Source organism: Aspergillus fijiensis, assembly GCF_003184825.1.
Source record: "Aspergillus fijiensis CBS 313.89 unplaced genomic scaffold BO72scaffold_7, whole genome shotgun sequence".
Lineage (NCBI taxonomy): Eukaryota > Fungi > Ascomycota > Eurotiomycetes > Eurotiales > Aspergillaceae > Aspergillus > Aspergillus fijiensis.
This window is the reverse complement of record NW_024468983.1, coordinates 589,348-604,362: the sequence shown is the minus strand read 5'-3', so window position 1 is coordinate 604,362 and position 15,015 is coordinate 589,348. Positions and strand designations below refer to the sequence as shown.

The 15,015-nt window shown below is 53.4% G+C and overlaps 6 protein-coding genes across 6 annotated transcripts; 4 read left to right on the top strand and 2 right to left on the bottom strand.

The window, feature by feature from the left end:
- Nucleotides 1-40: 40 nt before the first annotated feature.
- On the top strand, nucleotides 41-1,373 carry BO72DRAFT_475047 (uncharacterized protein; the record flags this gene model as incomplete). Its single annotated transcript, XM_040947308.1, has 2 exons — nucleotides 41-771; nucleotides 836-1,373. 2 exons carry the CDS (start codon nucleotides 41-43, stop codon nucleotides 1,305-1,307), a joined length of 1,203 nt encoding a protein of 400 aa, XP_040804983.1. The 3' UTR covers nucleotides 1,308-1,373.
- Nucleotides 1,374-1,572: 199 nt separating this feature from the next.
- On the top strand, nucleotides 1,573-2,880 carry BO72DRAFT_369856 (uncharacterized protein; the record flags this gene model as incomplete). The annotated part of the gene is made up of 3 exons (XM_040940935.1): nucleotides 1,573-2,002; nucleotides 2,049-2,167; nucleotides 2,230-2,880. The coding sequence occupies 3 exons, from the start codon at nucleotides 1,573-1,575 to the stop codon at nucleotides 2,878-2,880; spliced, it is 1,200 nt and encodes a 399-aa protein (XP_040804982.1).
- Nucleotides 2,881-3,714: 834 nt separating this feature from the next.
- Nucleotides 3,715-5,405, top strand: BO72DRAFT_370106 (uncharacterized protein; the record flags this gene model as incomplete). Its single annotated transcript, XM_040940942.1, has 5 exons — nucleotides 3,715-3,789; nucleotides 3,858-3,992; nucleotides 4,052-4,099; nucleotides 4,150-4,447; nucleotides 4,534-5,405. The coding sequence occupies 5 exons, from the start codon at nucleotides 3,715-3,717 to the stop codon at nucleotides 5,403-5,405; spliced, it is 1,428 nt and encodes a 475-aa protein (XP_040804981.1).
- A 104-nt stretch (nucleotides 5,406-5,509) lies between these two features.
- On the bottom strand, nucleotides 5,510-7,107 carry BO72DRAFT_444967 (S-formylglutathione hydrolase). Its single transcript, XM_040943935.1, has 4 exons — nucleotides 6,689-7,107; nucleotides 6,352-6,572; nucleotides 6,077-6,274; nucleotides 5,510-5,947 (listed from the first exon to the last, which is right to left on the bottom strand). Exons 1-4 carry the CDS (start codon nucleotides 6,951-6,953, stop codon nucleotides 5,762-5,764), a joined length of 870 nt encoding a protein of 289 aa, XP_040804980.1. The 5' UTR covers nucleotides 6,954-7,107; the 3' UTR covers nucleotides 5,510-5,761.
- Nucleotides 7,108-7,401: 294 nt separating this feature from the next.
- BO72DRAFT_397232 (C50 family peptidase) lies at nucleotides 7,402-13,833 on the bottom strand. Its single transcript, XM_040942057.1, has one exon. The coding sequence runs from the start codon at nucleotides 13,763-13,765 to the stop codon at nucleotides 7,496-7,498; it is 6,270 nt and encodes a 2,089-aa protein (XP_040804979.1). The 5' UTR covers nucleotides 13,766-13,833; the 3' UTR covers nucleotides 7,402-7,495.
- A 308-nt stretch (nucleotides 13,834-14,141) lies between these two features.
- Nucleotides 14,142-14,916, top strand: BO72DRAFT_422148 (DUF5321 domain-containing protein; the record flags this gene model as incomplete). The annotated part of the gene is made up of 2 exons (XM_040942801.1): nucleotides 14,142-14,625; nucleotides 14,720-14,916. The coding sequence occupies 2 exons, from the start codon at nucleotides 14,142-14,144 to the stop codon at nucleotides 14,914-14,916; spliced, it is 681 nt and encodes a 226-aa protein (XP_040804978.1).
- Nucleotides 14,917-15,015: the final 99 nt, after the last annotated feature.

The following is a 15,015-nucleotide window of genomic DNA, read 5'->3' as shown; positions in this document are numbered from 1 at the left end:
GCATGTGCCAGTTTTTGGCTCATAATATTCTATACCTAGAATGGCGAATGCACCACCATTGACCGAAGCCTTCTACCGAGAGTGGTTTGCGAAACAAACCGTGCTCCTGACTGGAGCAACGGGCGGCCTAGGCGGGTGTCTTCTGTTCAAACTCATTCATCAGGTACCTGTCCAGAAAGTCTTTCTCCTTCATCGAAGCTCCGAGGAAGACACCATCGCAAAGCTGCACATGAACATGCCCGGATGTATCAATGAAGTCATGAGCACAGGGCAACTGCAATTTCTCAAGGGGGACATCACCGCGACAAACCTAGACCTGGATGCGAGGCAATTATCTGTACTTCGAAAGGAGACAACCGTTATACTCAACACAGCGGCAAATACTTCTTTCGTTGCAGATGTCCACGAGTCTTGCAAGAACAATTGTCTTTCAGCGCTAAATCTGGCCCAGCTTGGATCAAGCTTCCCACAGCTCGCCACATTCGTCCAGGTGTCCAGTGCCTACGTCAACAGCTTTCTGTTCGATGGAGAGATCGCGGAAACTATCCAGCCGTTTGGTGCAGACGACATCGACTGCGAAAGAGAGCTGGACGAGATCCTCTCCTCAAGAGGACACACCAACCGGACGAAGCAATGGGCCTGGCCCTACGCACAAGCCAAGTACCTCATGGAACGACTGTTAGTTCAGAGATACGGATCTCGGCTACCCTTGCTCATCCTACGTCCCTCCGCCATTGGGGCCAGCTCTTCGAGATCCATACCCTCTCTTCGGTCCTGCGGGCTCTAATCCTGTTGAGAACGCCCTGGAGACCTATCTGGCCACTGAGGGCGGGAGTCGGGTCTGGAGAGCCGCGAGGGGCTCAACCAGCGGCAACTACATTATGGATGGGATTCCAGTAGATCTTGTCTCAAATGTCTGTCTGCTTCATTTGGTGCAAGGATCACAGGGGGTCATTCACGCTGCTGCTCAGCTATACGTGGTCCTGACAATGGATGAGCTGATCGCGCTAGCCGCGCCTCACATTCCGTTAGACCTCGCGATGCCGGTGCCATGCTTTAAGTGGGAACTGGATGGGAGCATGGAGTCCTGCCCTGTGGCTACAATGTTCGGTTTCCAGGGCCACAACTGGGTTTTTGACTGCGGGCGATCAAAGTCCTTGAAGGCTGTGGATGGCCCACTGAGCTTGAGCCTTGATGGGCATGATGCAAAGGCCTATATAGAGCGGCGGATAAAGAGGATCATTCCGAGCACGCGCGAGAAGAAGAAAAGGGTTGCGGATAGGCGTAGAGGTAAGTCGAAGTTATGAGCCGAATGATAATATCGTATGGAGTAAGTTCTTTGGAGCCTAAAAGTGTGACGAACTTCTGTAAACGAATTCAAACAAGCTTCAGATGCATGTAGGATGGTGACGGAATGGGATTATCAACGAGAGAGTCATCTGACCACCAGCCACGATGCTCAGCCTTGTCAATCTTGGCGGGGCACAACACACTTCCTTATATCTACCACGGGGGATGGCTTCGTACGCCTCAGTCAGAGGCTCATATTATCGGTATCGGTGACATTTGAAAATGCCATCCTATTTCTCCAACGTCCTGACCATATTGCATCGACACTCAGCTCGCACATCACCAGCATCAAACCTATCGCAAGACATAGTCGGACCTCATCCGAGCTTGTTCGAGGAGTCCTCTATACAGTTGAAAGACAGGTCTGATCTTCCTTCGATAAGCCAATGTGCTATTCATCTCGAGCTGCTGGAAGCGTTCTATACTCTCCGTATCCGGGTTACTACCTCGAGCAGGCTGACGAAATCTCTGGATCGGAAACAAAACCATAAGAGAAACTCGATACTTGGTGGACGCAAAGAACCTTCGGAGAGATGGCATAGGTTTCTGTCAATTGCAGTAACCAGATTTCAGCAATGGGTTCGAGTATTGAACCATCATCTCGAAGTCAAGCACCTTGAGGGGAGGGATCCTCTCCTTCTACCTCCGCTTGGTGAGTTTTTCGGTTGTCGCAAATGACATGATCACTACTGATACAGTCGCAGACATACTCATGGTATGGCATGCCTTCCTGCTCAACCCACACGACTTTTCCCAGTTCTGCAACACAACCCACCTGGATCACATCCGAGGCCTCTCATTCCCGTGGGAAGCGATAGTAAGTCCAGCCGACCTCTCCCAACCCATCCCAAATGCTTCCCGCCTCTAACGCAACCCCAGCACGAGGCCCTATCCCACGACAATTGGGACTATACTCTCCCCAGCGAGACCTCAGCCTGGCTTCGCAACGAGCTGAACATCGCACCAGACCTATTCACTGCCCTTTCGGACAATGAAGCCACCACTCTCAAAGCAATAACCCCCGAAACCCCACCAGAACACATCCCACTAGTGGACAACATCCTCCGACAAGCCATCTTCATTGACAAGATGCATGACCTCCTCTGGATCCGCAGTCCCGCGCTCCAGGGAACCCTCACCCGGGCACTCGCGCGCTACGAGCGCTTTGTCACCTTGTTCCGTCTGCACCCGGGAACAATGCTGGTCCCGACCCTGGACGTGGATTTGGTTTGGCACACGCATCTGTGTAGTGCGGTCCTGTACGAAGAGTCGATGCTTGAGCGGACGGGACGGTATATCAATCATGATGATAAGCTTGGCGAAGAAACCCTTACTGGGGGTCTCGATACGACGGTTAAGTTGTATGAGGCTGCGACGGGGGAGCCGTACGGGGCTTGTTTCTGTTGGGACTGTGAGGCTATGCGCTCGGCTGGAAAGATGGTGGAAGGTGACGTTGGGGCGGGCGCGCGGAAGAAGATTGAGGAGGAGGTGGACTCTTACTGGCGAGCAGAGATGACGAGGCGCAAGTAGGTGTTTAGTTGGAAGAGTTGTACCTGTGACTTGGCTTGAGTTGTTGCTGTAAGACTGCTACTTTAGCGAGACGCTTTGTGTTCTATGCTTTGTCATGGGAGATAAGTTAAAACGAGCGACGAATGCAGACTTCGAATGTTTCAACATAACAGCAGTCTTGTCACAACGAGGGGAGTGAAGAGAGTAAAGTAAGGGCACGTCCAATAGCGCAGCTCTCCCCCTTGGTTACTTCTGAATACTAGATAGGCTCCAGGCATAGTATTGCCTACTCCGCCGTCGAGACTGAAGTAGTCCTAGAACTACATCTATCGCTAGCGATCACCACTGTGACCAAGGCAGAACCCCCAAAGCCCAACGACAATCATCCATCTCTCCATACTCCGCCACAATGGCACAGCCAGAATGCAGGGGATGAACGCTTGACCCGTGACATTGCTCCGCTTCACTGGCGCTTACAATTGCCCATCAGTCAACGGAGACCAACCCACCTCTCCGCTTAGCCGCTTAACACTCATCACACCGGCATGATCCCCAAACGACATAGCCCGGCCTTCACTCACCCTCGATTTCAACAGGAAGACCATTGGGTGTGCGATCGTGATGCGTCACGCCTCCGCCGCCTGTGCCAGAAATGTCTTCGAATCGCCGCATTAAACGATACAGTCAATTTATCACTTCTCACAGCTCACACACCATGTGGATGATTTACCTCAGTCCTGCTATAAAAGCGGGCAATGAGAATGAATTCTGCGGGTGATACCAAAGACCATCTGTCCAAAATTGAGGACTATGGATGCAGAGTTGACCAGCGTTCTATGCCCACCACAGGTTCCAATGGATCTACTGGGGCTGAGGAAGCGGTTTGGAAGTGTAATGGCAGTCGATGACTGCAAGAACAGGTTGATACAAGTGGGTTCTTGCTGTTGTCCATGTTGTACCCCAGGAGCAATCACTGACTGGCCATTCATTGTCAATAGGACCTATTCTTCGCGGTCGAGACGCTTCACTCTGCTCTGCTCAACGAATGCACCAAACAGGAGAATGAGAGGTCCCGTTTCATCCAAGAACTTGCTCAATACAAGACGGAGGTTGCAGATCTGAGACATGATCAGGTACTGTTCCTACTTATCCACACAAACTGCATGTCTAAATGAAGACACTAATGACGCAGGCAAAGCTAAGCTTCGTGTCTATCCTCGTCGACGGGGACTGTATGAACGTACGTCTTCCGACTCTCCAACGCCCTACGTAAGCTAACCATACAGCTAGTTCAACGACGCCCTCATTCAAGAAGGCCACAACGGCGGCCGCAGAGCCGCACGACTTTTGCTCCAGTCCGTTGAGCGCTACGTCCGGGACACCGACCCCCAAGCCAGTCCCAACCTGCAGTACAGAGTTTGTATCTATGCCAACCTGCCCGGTCTCGAGAAGGCCTACCGGGAAGCCAAAGTGCTGTCCTCGACGGAGACCCTCGACCCGTTCGTCCGGGGCTTCAACATGGAAGACAGCCAGTGTGATTTCATCGACGCAGGAAACGGCAAAGAATGCTCCGATGTCAAGATCCGAGGTATGCGACCTTTCAACCTGCCCCCTCTTCTGCTGCATGTACTGTACGGCACGACTAGCCTGACTGACTGGCTGACAACAAACCAGCAACCTTCGAGCGCGACATCCTCGACATCCACTGCCGCCATATCATCTTCTGCGCCGCCACGGACAACGGCTACGCCCGGCTCCTCGGCTCCCATAGGGGGAGCAACCGCATCACCCTGGTCGAGGGGGCGCCATTCGCATGGGAGATCGAACAGCTAGCCACTGAATTTCGGACAACCGCGTTCCCAGCGGTATTCCGGGCTGCAAAGCTCCCCGCTCGCGCATCCTCGTTCAGCGCCGCTGCAACCGCTTCAGCCAACGTTGCCGCTGCTCCACCAACCGCCGGCGGCGCACTATCCTCGTCTCCTCCCTGGCAGGACTATGCTACCATCGCGAAGGCTAACCTCCAAATAACCCCTTCGTCCACCCCCTCCTCGTCCTCCTCTTCAGCCACCACACCCACCTCCTCAACACCAAGCCCATCATCACCCTCATCATCAACCTCACCATCATCCCCGATAGTCTTCGACATCTCCCCCTCCGTCAATTCAACGCCCCCACTCCCCAAAGTCCACTACAACGCCCAAGATCAACGCATCGATCCCCCGCTCCGCCGCGCGAGCAGCAAAGAGAACTACGAGCGCCTCCGCGCGGCCAAGCTCTGCAACCGGTACCACCTGCAGGACGACTGCAGCTACGGCGACAGCTGCACGCACGCGCACGGACGGCGGCTCACCAGCGCGCAGGATCTCCACGACCTGCGGTGCATCTCGCGAACGAGCGTGTGCGGCGAGGGGCTGTGGTGCACGAACCGGAAGTGCGTGTGCGGGCACCAGTGTCCGCGGGAGTCGTGGCGGGATCATGAGCTGACGGGGTGTCGGTTCCCGGAGGAGATGCATGGGGTTGATCGGGTGGTTGTGCGGGTTGAATAGGCTGGGTTTGGGGCTGCGACGGGTGGGTGTAGGTAGGTACCTTTTATTGACAACAGTTTATTTATTGATGGTGACTCTTTTCCGGTTCTCCGGTTGAAACATGTTATATACGTGGTCCCTCGTAGATCCTCTCAGCCCCAATATTACCTATCATATAGTCATGCCACCCCCGCACGACTTCAAAGAGATGATCTCGGCGGACGGTCACTTCAATCCAAAACCTCAAACCTATCAGAACCAAGTCCATTAACACAACACAATCTCCAATCCTCCCCAGCCTGAGGCTCTTCCACCCAGTCCGGTACATAAACCTCACCACAAAACAACAGCAAAAGGGGAAAGGGAGAAAAAACCCACTAAGCAAACAGATACTTGGCCGCATGCTCGACATGATCATCCGAGAACGTCGCCATCGTGTAATAACTGTGATCGTAATCCGGCTGGTAGCGGACCTTGATGCCCTCGACGCCGGCCTCCTGGGCGGCCTTCTCGAGGTTCTCGGGCAGCAATTGGCCTTGCTTGTAGAAGTTGTCGCCGGTACCCTATTTGTCGGAATGTTAGCCATCCACCCAAACCCTCCTTCCTTCCCTGGCCTAATTCAGACCCAGTCAACCACAACCACGCTCCCCCCCAAAAAAACAATGGAAGAAAAAAAGGGGATAGGCACATACAACATCAATCAACACATCCAACGGCCCACCCTTCCACCTCCTCACCAACTCCGTCGCATCATGCTCCTTCCACTTGGTGTCGCGCAGCTCCTCGCCAAAGTATCCCCCAAACGCCTTCTGGCCCCAGGGGCAGTTGATGGGGTTCGAGATAGGCGCGAACGCCGACACGGATTTGTATTTACCGGGGTTGCGGAGGAACTAGCGTCACATGGAATGTTAGCGTTAAGCCTTATTCCCATCTACACCCAGATACAAAGAAAAAAGGGGATACACACCAAAGTCAAAGCCCCATGGCCCCCCATACTATGCCCGGTGATGCTCACGCGCTCCGCATCCAACACCGGGAACGCCTGGAACACCACGGCGGGCAGCTCCTCGGTGATGTAGGTGTACATGTTGTAGCCGGCATCGTAGGGGGCCTTGGTGGCGTCGACGTAGAAGCCGGCGCCCGTGCCGAAGTCCCACGCGTCGTTTTCGCCGGCGAGGTTGAGGCCGCCTTTTTCTCGGGAGGTTAGCATTTAGGTCCTGATGAACGGGATCAGATGCCCGGTGCTCTGCCGGGCTGGGCTGGGCTGCAGGTAAGTGCAAGGGGCAGGGCAGGGCAAAACGTACGAGGGCTGGTGTCGGGATACAGCACGGCAATGCCCTTTTTGCTGGCGCCGTGCTGGAAGAATCCCTTCTCGGAGCAGTTGTCCGCCGTGCAGGTCAGACCGGACAGGTACAGCAGCACGGGGATCTTTTGGTTGCTATTCTGAAAAGCCTGCGGCGGCAGGTAGAGGTTGAAGGACATCTCGCACTTGGTGGAGGTGGCGGCATGGCTAAGCTTGAGGAGCTTGCCGCCGAAGGAGGCGATGGTGGCTTTGGTGGTGACGGACATGGTTGGTCTCAATTCCTGATGTCTGGGGCGAGCTTCTTCTCGGAAGGGAGGTGGGAAAGAAGAGGGAAGGAGTCTCTCCGTTGGGACGCGACGCTATTAGAAAAAATCAGGAACGAACGGGAGAGGGAGGGGGAAGGGAATGACGATGAGGGGTTTGGTTTTCCGCGGATGAGGGGAAAATGAGGGGCGTGGGTGGAGCTCCGGGAAATTTTCCCCTTTGTGGCCATGACATGGAGATAGCATAGATGTCTATCTTTCATGGGGAGGTTCTGTTGGCCGTTATAATGTACGTTCGGTTGTGGAATTGTTCTAAAGGTCCTGCGGACTATTTCATCCTCCTGCAAGACCGGAGGCAGTGATTGGGGTAAAAAACTGCCGTACCGGCGTAGGGGTTATTCATCGTAGGACTAGATAGAAGCTCAGAACTAGAATGTTATCATATGTAAAACGCTAGCAATGATAAGGGGAATAGGCTAATTGACACCATTGAAACAAAGAAAGATCATCAACACCAATCCATTACGTCCGGGTGCCCCATCGGATCACTCCAAAAACACCGAAGGAATGCCGTAAATCACAGGCGCGGCACCATTCAAATACTTCAAAACGCAAGCTTGACGCGACTGGCAGACAGCTTCGTCCAAGGCCACCGCCTCCTCCTCGCCACCAAAGAGGCCCCACTTGTCAAATGTACTCTTTGCGAAACGATCAATATCCTTGTCCGTCACATCCCACAAGGTAGCCACCAGAGCCGGACTCCCCGCGTGCAGGTAATTCATCGGCGTCCCGTATGGCTCGTACTCCCCCGCTTCCGTCAGAGCTCCACTGCTGCAACCCATCAGGAAGGTGATGGCGCATCTTTCCAGCCGCTTGATGGTTCGGCCTCGGATGTACTGCGCACCACTACCGTGTCCGAAGTAGAGGAATAGACTCTTGGTCTCCAAGCCATGCCTGAATTCGTCTTCGGTCGGCTCCCGCTTGGATATCCCCTTCCAATGTTCCAGCCCTAGGAGCTCCTTCTCAAAGGTTCCCTGGGTTGTCTGCAGATCACCAGTGGGGTTCAGGATATACGTCCCGTTCCTGCTATCGATGCCGAAGTCATGTTGGCGACCCGCGCGGTCAGTCTGGAACTGCAGGATCCGATCCCGAAGGCATTCCAAGGATGGTACACGGCACACAGGAAGACCCTGAAGACATGGAAGAGACTCCCAAGGGAACATATGCAGCGACTTATCGAGGACCAGAACTGTGCTATTCGGTGTCCGCTTCTTATGATCGTTACGCACGGCATCGTGATGCCCTCTGAGAGCATCCAGAGTTTCCACGACCATCATATCGAAGTCAATCTCGTCGTACGCATTGCGCTCCCCTTGAAACTGCAGGATATCCACGACGAAGTAGAGGAGATCCATCAGGGTTTCCTCGGGATCTTCCTGACTCTCTAGATCCTTGACACCCAGGAATAATTCCAGAACATTCGGGTGTAGTGTCAAGTGTGGGCCTTCGGCGCGTCTACCTTTCTGTCGGGAAGGTAGGTGTTTGTCCAGGACATTCTGGAAAAGAGCCGCAAATCTCTCCAAAGATTCGGTTTCGTGAGGCATTGGAGAGAAGATTCCTCGGAAACCACCAAACCACACGTTCTCGATGTTTTGAAGCAAGTTTTCCATGCGGCGGTCCAGGGCTTCGCGGTTCTTCCACCATTCCTTCTTCGATTGCCGGTCGTTCTGGTGCTTAGCTGCATGCGCACTTTGGTTCGTCAGCTTGATGAGCTCCTTCATTTCTACCTTCCCATCTTCGAAGGTGAACTGATCTTCCTCATCGTCCTCAGAACCACGCTTGAGTGGTAGTCGTAACAAGAAGGGTGAACGACCCTTGTGCAGTCTTGAAACAACAAACTCAGTACTATCAGCGCTAAGGGACAGAGAAAGAACGTTCCAATTCTCTGGAAGGATCTCGATATAGTCCTCGGTGAAACGCGAGTAGAGATCCTCTTCAAACTTGGCCTTTGCTTCAGCGCTTGGCCAAAGGAGAGGATCGCAGTAGTTTGCTAACTGCTTGTCAAGACTGATGGCAGCTCGTTCACGCGTAAAGGCACCGATCCGGCCTATTTCGTTCATGTTTGCTGGAGACTGAGACAATAATCCCGAGCTCTCGGGTACAGTAACATGAGAGAGCATGGAGATACGGCTCATCAGGCGAGAAGCTGCGTGACTGTCAAGAGTAGACCCCAATGTTGTGGCGGTGGGAAAGATTGCATTTAGGCTCTCCCCGGCTTTGGACAACATTACAGAGAAGTCCTCAGTCGGCTTGGCGGATTTAGCCCTCGTGCTTCTTGCTGGTGCACGAGCTGGAGCTCTTGTTTTCCGTGTGGATGCTGGCTTACCAGTGCTGGACTTGCTGGGGACTTTGCTTGGTGACTGGAGTGATGGCAGGGAGATGGTTGATTCAGGGAGAACACAATAGACTGCATGCGTGGCAAAATGCCGAATGGCATCCGCAAGCAGGTGCTCACTTTCGCCAATCTGCAGAGATATCTGGCTGTCCCGAGACGTCGCAAATTTCCGCGCATTGTGGAGGGTCACTGATGCTTTCTCGAAGTCACGAAGTGTGCGTAAACAGGCAGCTTGCTGGCGGAGAATCTCGCTTCTCAAATGCGAAAGGGAAGTAGACTCGGACTCGGACTGGCTTGGTGTGGCTGGTGTCTCTGTAGCCTTGGATGCATTCGAAGCGGACACTGTCGCTGCCCGAGTCCTGCGTGTTGTTGTTGTGGTTGTGGCGGCACGTTGACGTGTTTTCCTGGCCGTTCCCTGGAGTTGCAACTTCTTCATCTGATCTTCAAGATTCGGGATTGTTGCGGAGGCATCCAATCCATCAGGACCAGCCACTTGAGTCATCATACGGTCAGCCTCGAGAAGAGCACGCTGCTCTTCAAGAAAACGGCCTTGTGCCCTGTAAAGAGAAGCAAGGCCAACCTGAAGCGAGACGAGTTCGACACTACTTTCGAGTTGCTTGGAAAGAGACTCCGCCGCCTCGAGCAGTTCCTGCCCCTCAGAGAGATGACCACCGAAGATCCAGTGGGACCCAAGCTGTGCCTGAGACGCTATGAGACGGACATTCGCATTCAGAGATTTGTTGATCTTGAGAGCTTGTTCCCCGTAGTATATAGCATCCTGGAATAGACCGTGGTGCGCCGAGAGACTCGCCAAATTCAGCAGAGCGGTATGATGAGAGCCAATATGAGGCCAGAAAGGGGCACCCTGGGAATAGACAGGATTCGGCACAGGAGCTGCTTGCGCAACCTCGAGCTTTGCCATTCCTTCCACCACAGTCTCAAGTTCAGAATTATCGTTAGCCTGAATCATCTTGTCTTGTTTCTTCTGAGAAAGTTTCTCGATCTTGGCCCAAATTCTGCAATTCAACCGGACAGAAAGCTTGGCAAAGAAGAGAGCATCATTGACCGATCCTTGAGCGAACGACAACCGAGAGCTCATGAAGGCTGCGTCAGCAACAAGCCTCTCCCATAGAATCTTGGACAAGGTGGAGCAGCTGTTCAGATCTTCCTTCTTCTGGTATTTCTCGTATAAAGCTCTGGCTTTAGCGAGCACGGTCGCCGCTTGACTAATATCCCCAGTCTCAAGGAGATAGCCGACGTGTGCTATTCGGTACGACAAGATTGCTAAGCAGGTGGTATTCGAATGAGTGAGATACTGCTCCGCCTGCTTCAAGAGAGCACTGGCTTGTGTGCAGAAGCCAAGTCGACTGTATTGAAGAACAAGCCGTGACAAAACTATAATTGCTTCGGAAAAGTCACCCGATTCTTGGAGCTCCGTGGTCTTCAGCACCAATTCAAGTGCAGAGAGTTGCAGCTTCCAGAGCCCGTGTATCTCGGTGTAGTCAACTATCGCCCTCATCTGAAGTAAATAGTGGTCGAGGTCGCCGATTTTCAGAAGAAGAGACTCCAAATCGCCGCAGTCTCGCAGCATTGTACTCCAAGACAAAAGGACTGTCTCTAGGGTGGAAGGTGACAGATCACCCTCATGGAGGCCGAGTGTAAGTTGGACCGAGTTTTTGAGGTGTGACCATAGAGAACCAAGGTCGGAGTCCTCGCCGACGTCCTCCTGGTCAATGCATTGGCGGCCGACGTCAATGACACTTGATAGCAACTTTGAGTCCATCAAACCCGGATGTTCCAAAGAGAAACGCAGAATAGTAAGAACAACGCGCAGAAGACGAATGGTTTGGGTATCAAAAGAGTACAAGTTGAAGATTTGTGTGATAAGCATGGTAAAAGTAGATCGGAAGGCCTCATCGGAGCAAGCATTGGCGGGAAATTCAGCCAACACTCCCAGTTGCCACTCCATTAAATGGCCTCTTTGGCTCAGGTCCAGGCTGTCGTCATCGAAGAAACCGTGCGTTTTTGACTTCTTGGATCTGAGGTTCAATTTCAGGAGGGCATACAGAACGCGCCCAAGCATGAATCCATTGCTTTTAGGATCTTGGCACATTCTGTGCGGAAAGCACCCAACCGTAGATGAGATTACCTGGTCGAGCGTACCAGTATGTATGTGTTCGAAGATCGACTTATGGAACGCCTGTTCTGATTCACGAGCATTCCCCCCTTCCATATATGTGTGTGCTAGTCGCTCATACTTGAGGGGTGCGAACCCTGCAACACGTTGCGAAGGCGAGCAATTTGACAGTAAGGTCGCGGATTGCTTCAAGATGGGTAAGAGATCACGATACCCTTGACCAGACTCTTTCTCCTTGACATATCTGGACCAGAACAGATTCGACAGTTTGACGAATGCATTATCGACACTTTCAACAACTGGAGAGCCGGGTTGCTTCTCCCCTTGAGGTTCGATTAGCACGAGTAGTCGCTGACAGTCGAGTAAGGTCGGTTGAATAACCTCCCATGAGGGCCTTCCGGACGTGATAGACAACCTTCCAACCGCGAGGACAGAGTCCACAGCCGCGAACGCAATATTTTGGGACGCAGCGACACGCCTATCAAACGACTCGATCTCCTTCGGGTCTTCATCTGTCGGCTTGCGCCCAATGTATCGGCGCAAAAATCGAATAAAGCCGTTAAGATATTCGAGAATCTTACAGCAAACATCGTTTTGCTCCTCACCTTTCTCCTTCTCCTTTGACATCACATCGCCAAACCAGCTCATCGCTGCTTTCTTGAGCTTTGCTGCTTCAACTAGAAGTTCATCAAGATCATTTGAACTGCCTTTGAGAGACAGACACAGAACATTCGTCGCGTCCGTGAGAACACCGGGCAGAGCAGTAGCGGTGAATTTGGTCGAATGCCTGATAGCTTGAAAGTGGAGAGAAGCGATCTTGCAGCGAACGGTAGCCAAGGCAAGGCATTGACCATTGAACAGTGGGGTTATAGACTCAGTGAAAAGCTTCAGAGCCTCCTCGAAGCACCCCGCATCTTGGGCAAGTTGTCCAAGAATCGCTGCTATCCTTGCGACAGACACATTGTCCTTTACGCTCGCAGTTGACCTCTTCTGAACGTTAGTGAAAGCCGCCTGAAGACGAACAATGTGCTTGTATAGAGTCGCAAACTCCGTCTTGGTGACTCCTTTGTTCTGGTGAATGAAGCTAGCCAAGTACCGAGCCATCGGATCCCACATTTCTCTTGCGTCGTCGCAAACATGTCCCGAGATTTTCCAGGACATGCAGCGGATTTCGAGGGATAGCAATTGCAGGCTCAGAGAAGTCATGGGTTTCAACTTGCTGGGGGCCTGAGTAGTAGTGGAGGATAGGGACAACATGGTGTTGGACAGTAATTGGAGTTGCATCGCGGCTTTTTCGGTAGTCAGCGCTCCAGACTCGAGGGCGGCTAAGATGATGTTCGCTGGACTGCTGGGATCTGATAGCTGTAGCGAGGGAGCCAAGTTTTGAATCGTCATGGGTTTCTTGTCGTTTAGGATGAGTCGCAGGGCATTCGACTGGAAGGTCACCAGCAATCCGAGCAATGGTCGCATCTGGCCTGGAGCGGGGAAGCTCAGCAGATCAGACATCCTTTCTTTGATTGCTTCTTCCTCTGACTCCGCGGGGAGTCCTTTCCGGCTAGACGCTCTCGTTCCATTCGAGTCTTGGAGTTCCAAGGTTTGTTGTATTCTCTTCTTCAACCCCCGCAGTTCTTTGTATGCCATGTCGTTGAGTCCAAGCGACAGGAGCCTTCCCGCCAGTATACAAGAACCCTGTTCAAGCTGCATGTTCAACCCCCCATCGACCTGGTCACTCTTCAGAGTCCTCAAACAGGCTAAAGATGTAGCCGCACACGCAGCCACGGCGGGGATACCATTCTCGAGGGCGGTCGCATTCGTTTTCCGGGGTGATTTCGTGACGCCTCGGGTAACAGAGGTAGAATCGCGTGGCGTCGACGCGCGAGAATCTTCTCGTTTTGTGCTGGAGTTGAGTTTCAGAGCCTCCGAGAGGGTCTTGAGTGTCGTGTTGAATACTTCTGTGGCCAGGACAAGCTTCTCTTGGTTTGATATACGCGCAGCATCTTGTTCCACCACAGTATTGATTGCTGCTTCCGCCGCAGAAACTTTCGTCCTTGTTCCCCTCGTTGACTTTGTCCTCGTAATCGTAGTAGTAGTTGTAGTCGAGGCTTTTGTTGTTCGTGCCGCTCGTCTCACTGTGGTGGGTTCCGCATCCGTGGGCGCTTTCGATGTCCCGCGGAGGAGTGTTTGGAGGGATAGCACGGTGGCCGTCGAGCATGTCGAACTGGAGCGGACGGCCAGCTTCACTGATTCCAGGGTGGAATCAGGAAGAAGTGTTGCAACCGTCATGGCTGGCCGGGGGGGAAAGAGGGGGGGTCGGGAGTGTTCTGCAGACACTGTTGTCTGCGGAATTGGCGTCTGTCAGTCGAAGATGGAAGATCGAGCCTGGCCCTCACTCACTCCGATGTGGTTATGACATCCGAACGGGCAAGCCAAGCAAACCCGCGTTGTCGCGGCAACAACCCCCTCCACCATTCCCAGACAGGCTTAGCGTAAGATTCGTGCCCGCCGACTGCGGAATCGGCCTCAGGCATCGAGTACATGGTACGTACCCGGGACTTGGATAGAATTCCAACGGGAATCGCCTTTGAATGACCCGAATTGACCTCGTCAAACCTCCGCTGTCGCAAGGCACATCTCATTTGAGCCCATGGCCTCAATAATCATGAATCCCGCCCGACTCGCCCTCCGAACGTCAACCAGAACCCACCCCATCCGCCGACCACCAGCTGCAGCTGCGCAGATCCGATTCCCGTCGTCACCTTCAACATCACAACTACTACACGAAAGCCGCCCGTATTCCAGCGGCGGCTCCCGCTTCATACCCCGATTCGCGCACGCAGACGTATGGACCACGTTCATTCCGGCCTTCATCCGCAACCGCTTCACCGGCAAAGGCCAGCCCTACACGCCCAAGTCGAAGGAATGGAACCCCGCCAGCTTCTACATCATCATCTTCATCCTCATCGGATCGCAGGCCATCCGCATGATCGCGCTCAAGAACGACTATGCCGCGTACAGCCGGTCGACGGATGCGAAGATCCGGCTCCTGCGGGAGGTGATCGAGAAGGTCAACAATGGGGAGGTGGTGGACGTGGAGAAGCTTCTTGGAACGGGCAATGAGGCCAAGGAGAGAGAGTGGGAGGAAGGTCGGTTACACTCTCCCTTTCTTGATATTCTCCCCTTCTTCGAGGGAGGGAAAGTTTTGGCATCGGCTGACTTTGGTTGTCCCCCGTTCTATAGTTCTTCGTGAGATTGAAGATGAAGACTCACTGTGGCATCGCAAATCCACCACACCCGACTCCGCGCAAACCCCCCCGAAGGCGAAGGAAGAGACGGCGAAGCCTGTCGCAAAGGATCCGGTCATACCTGCCGAGACCCCTACGAATGCAGAACCGGCCGCAAATTCGGAGACGAAGAGGAAGCTCAACTTTTTCTGAAGCAGCTTCTGTCGATTCGAAGACGGATGATGCAAGGCCAAGGTCGCCGCCCACCGATATGTCACCCGTGGCATGGCATGGCCTTTCTGCCAACGGTGG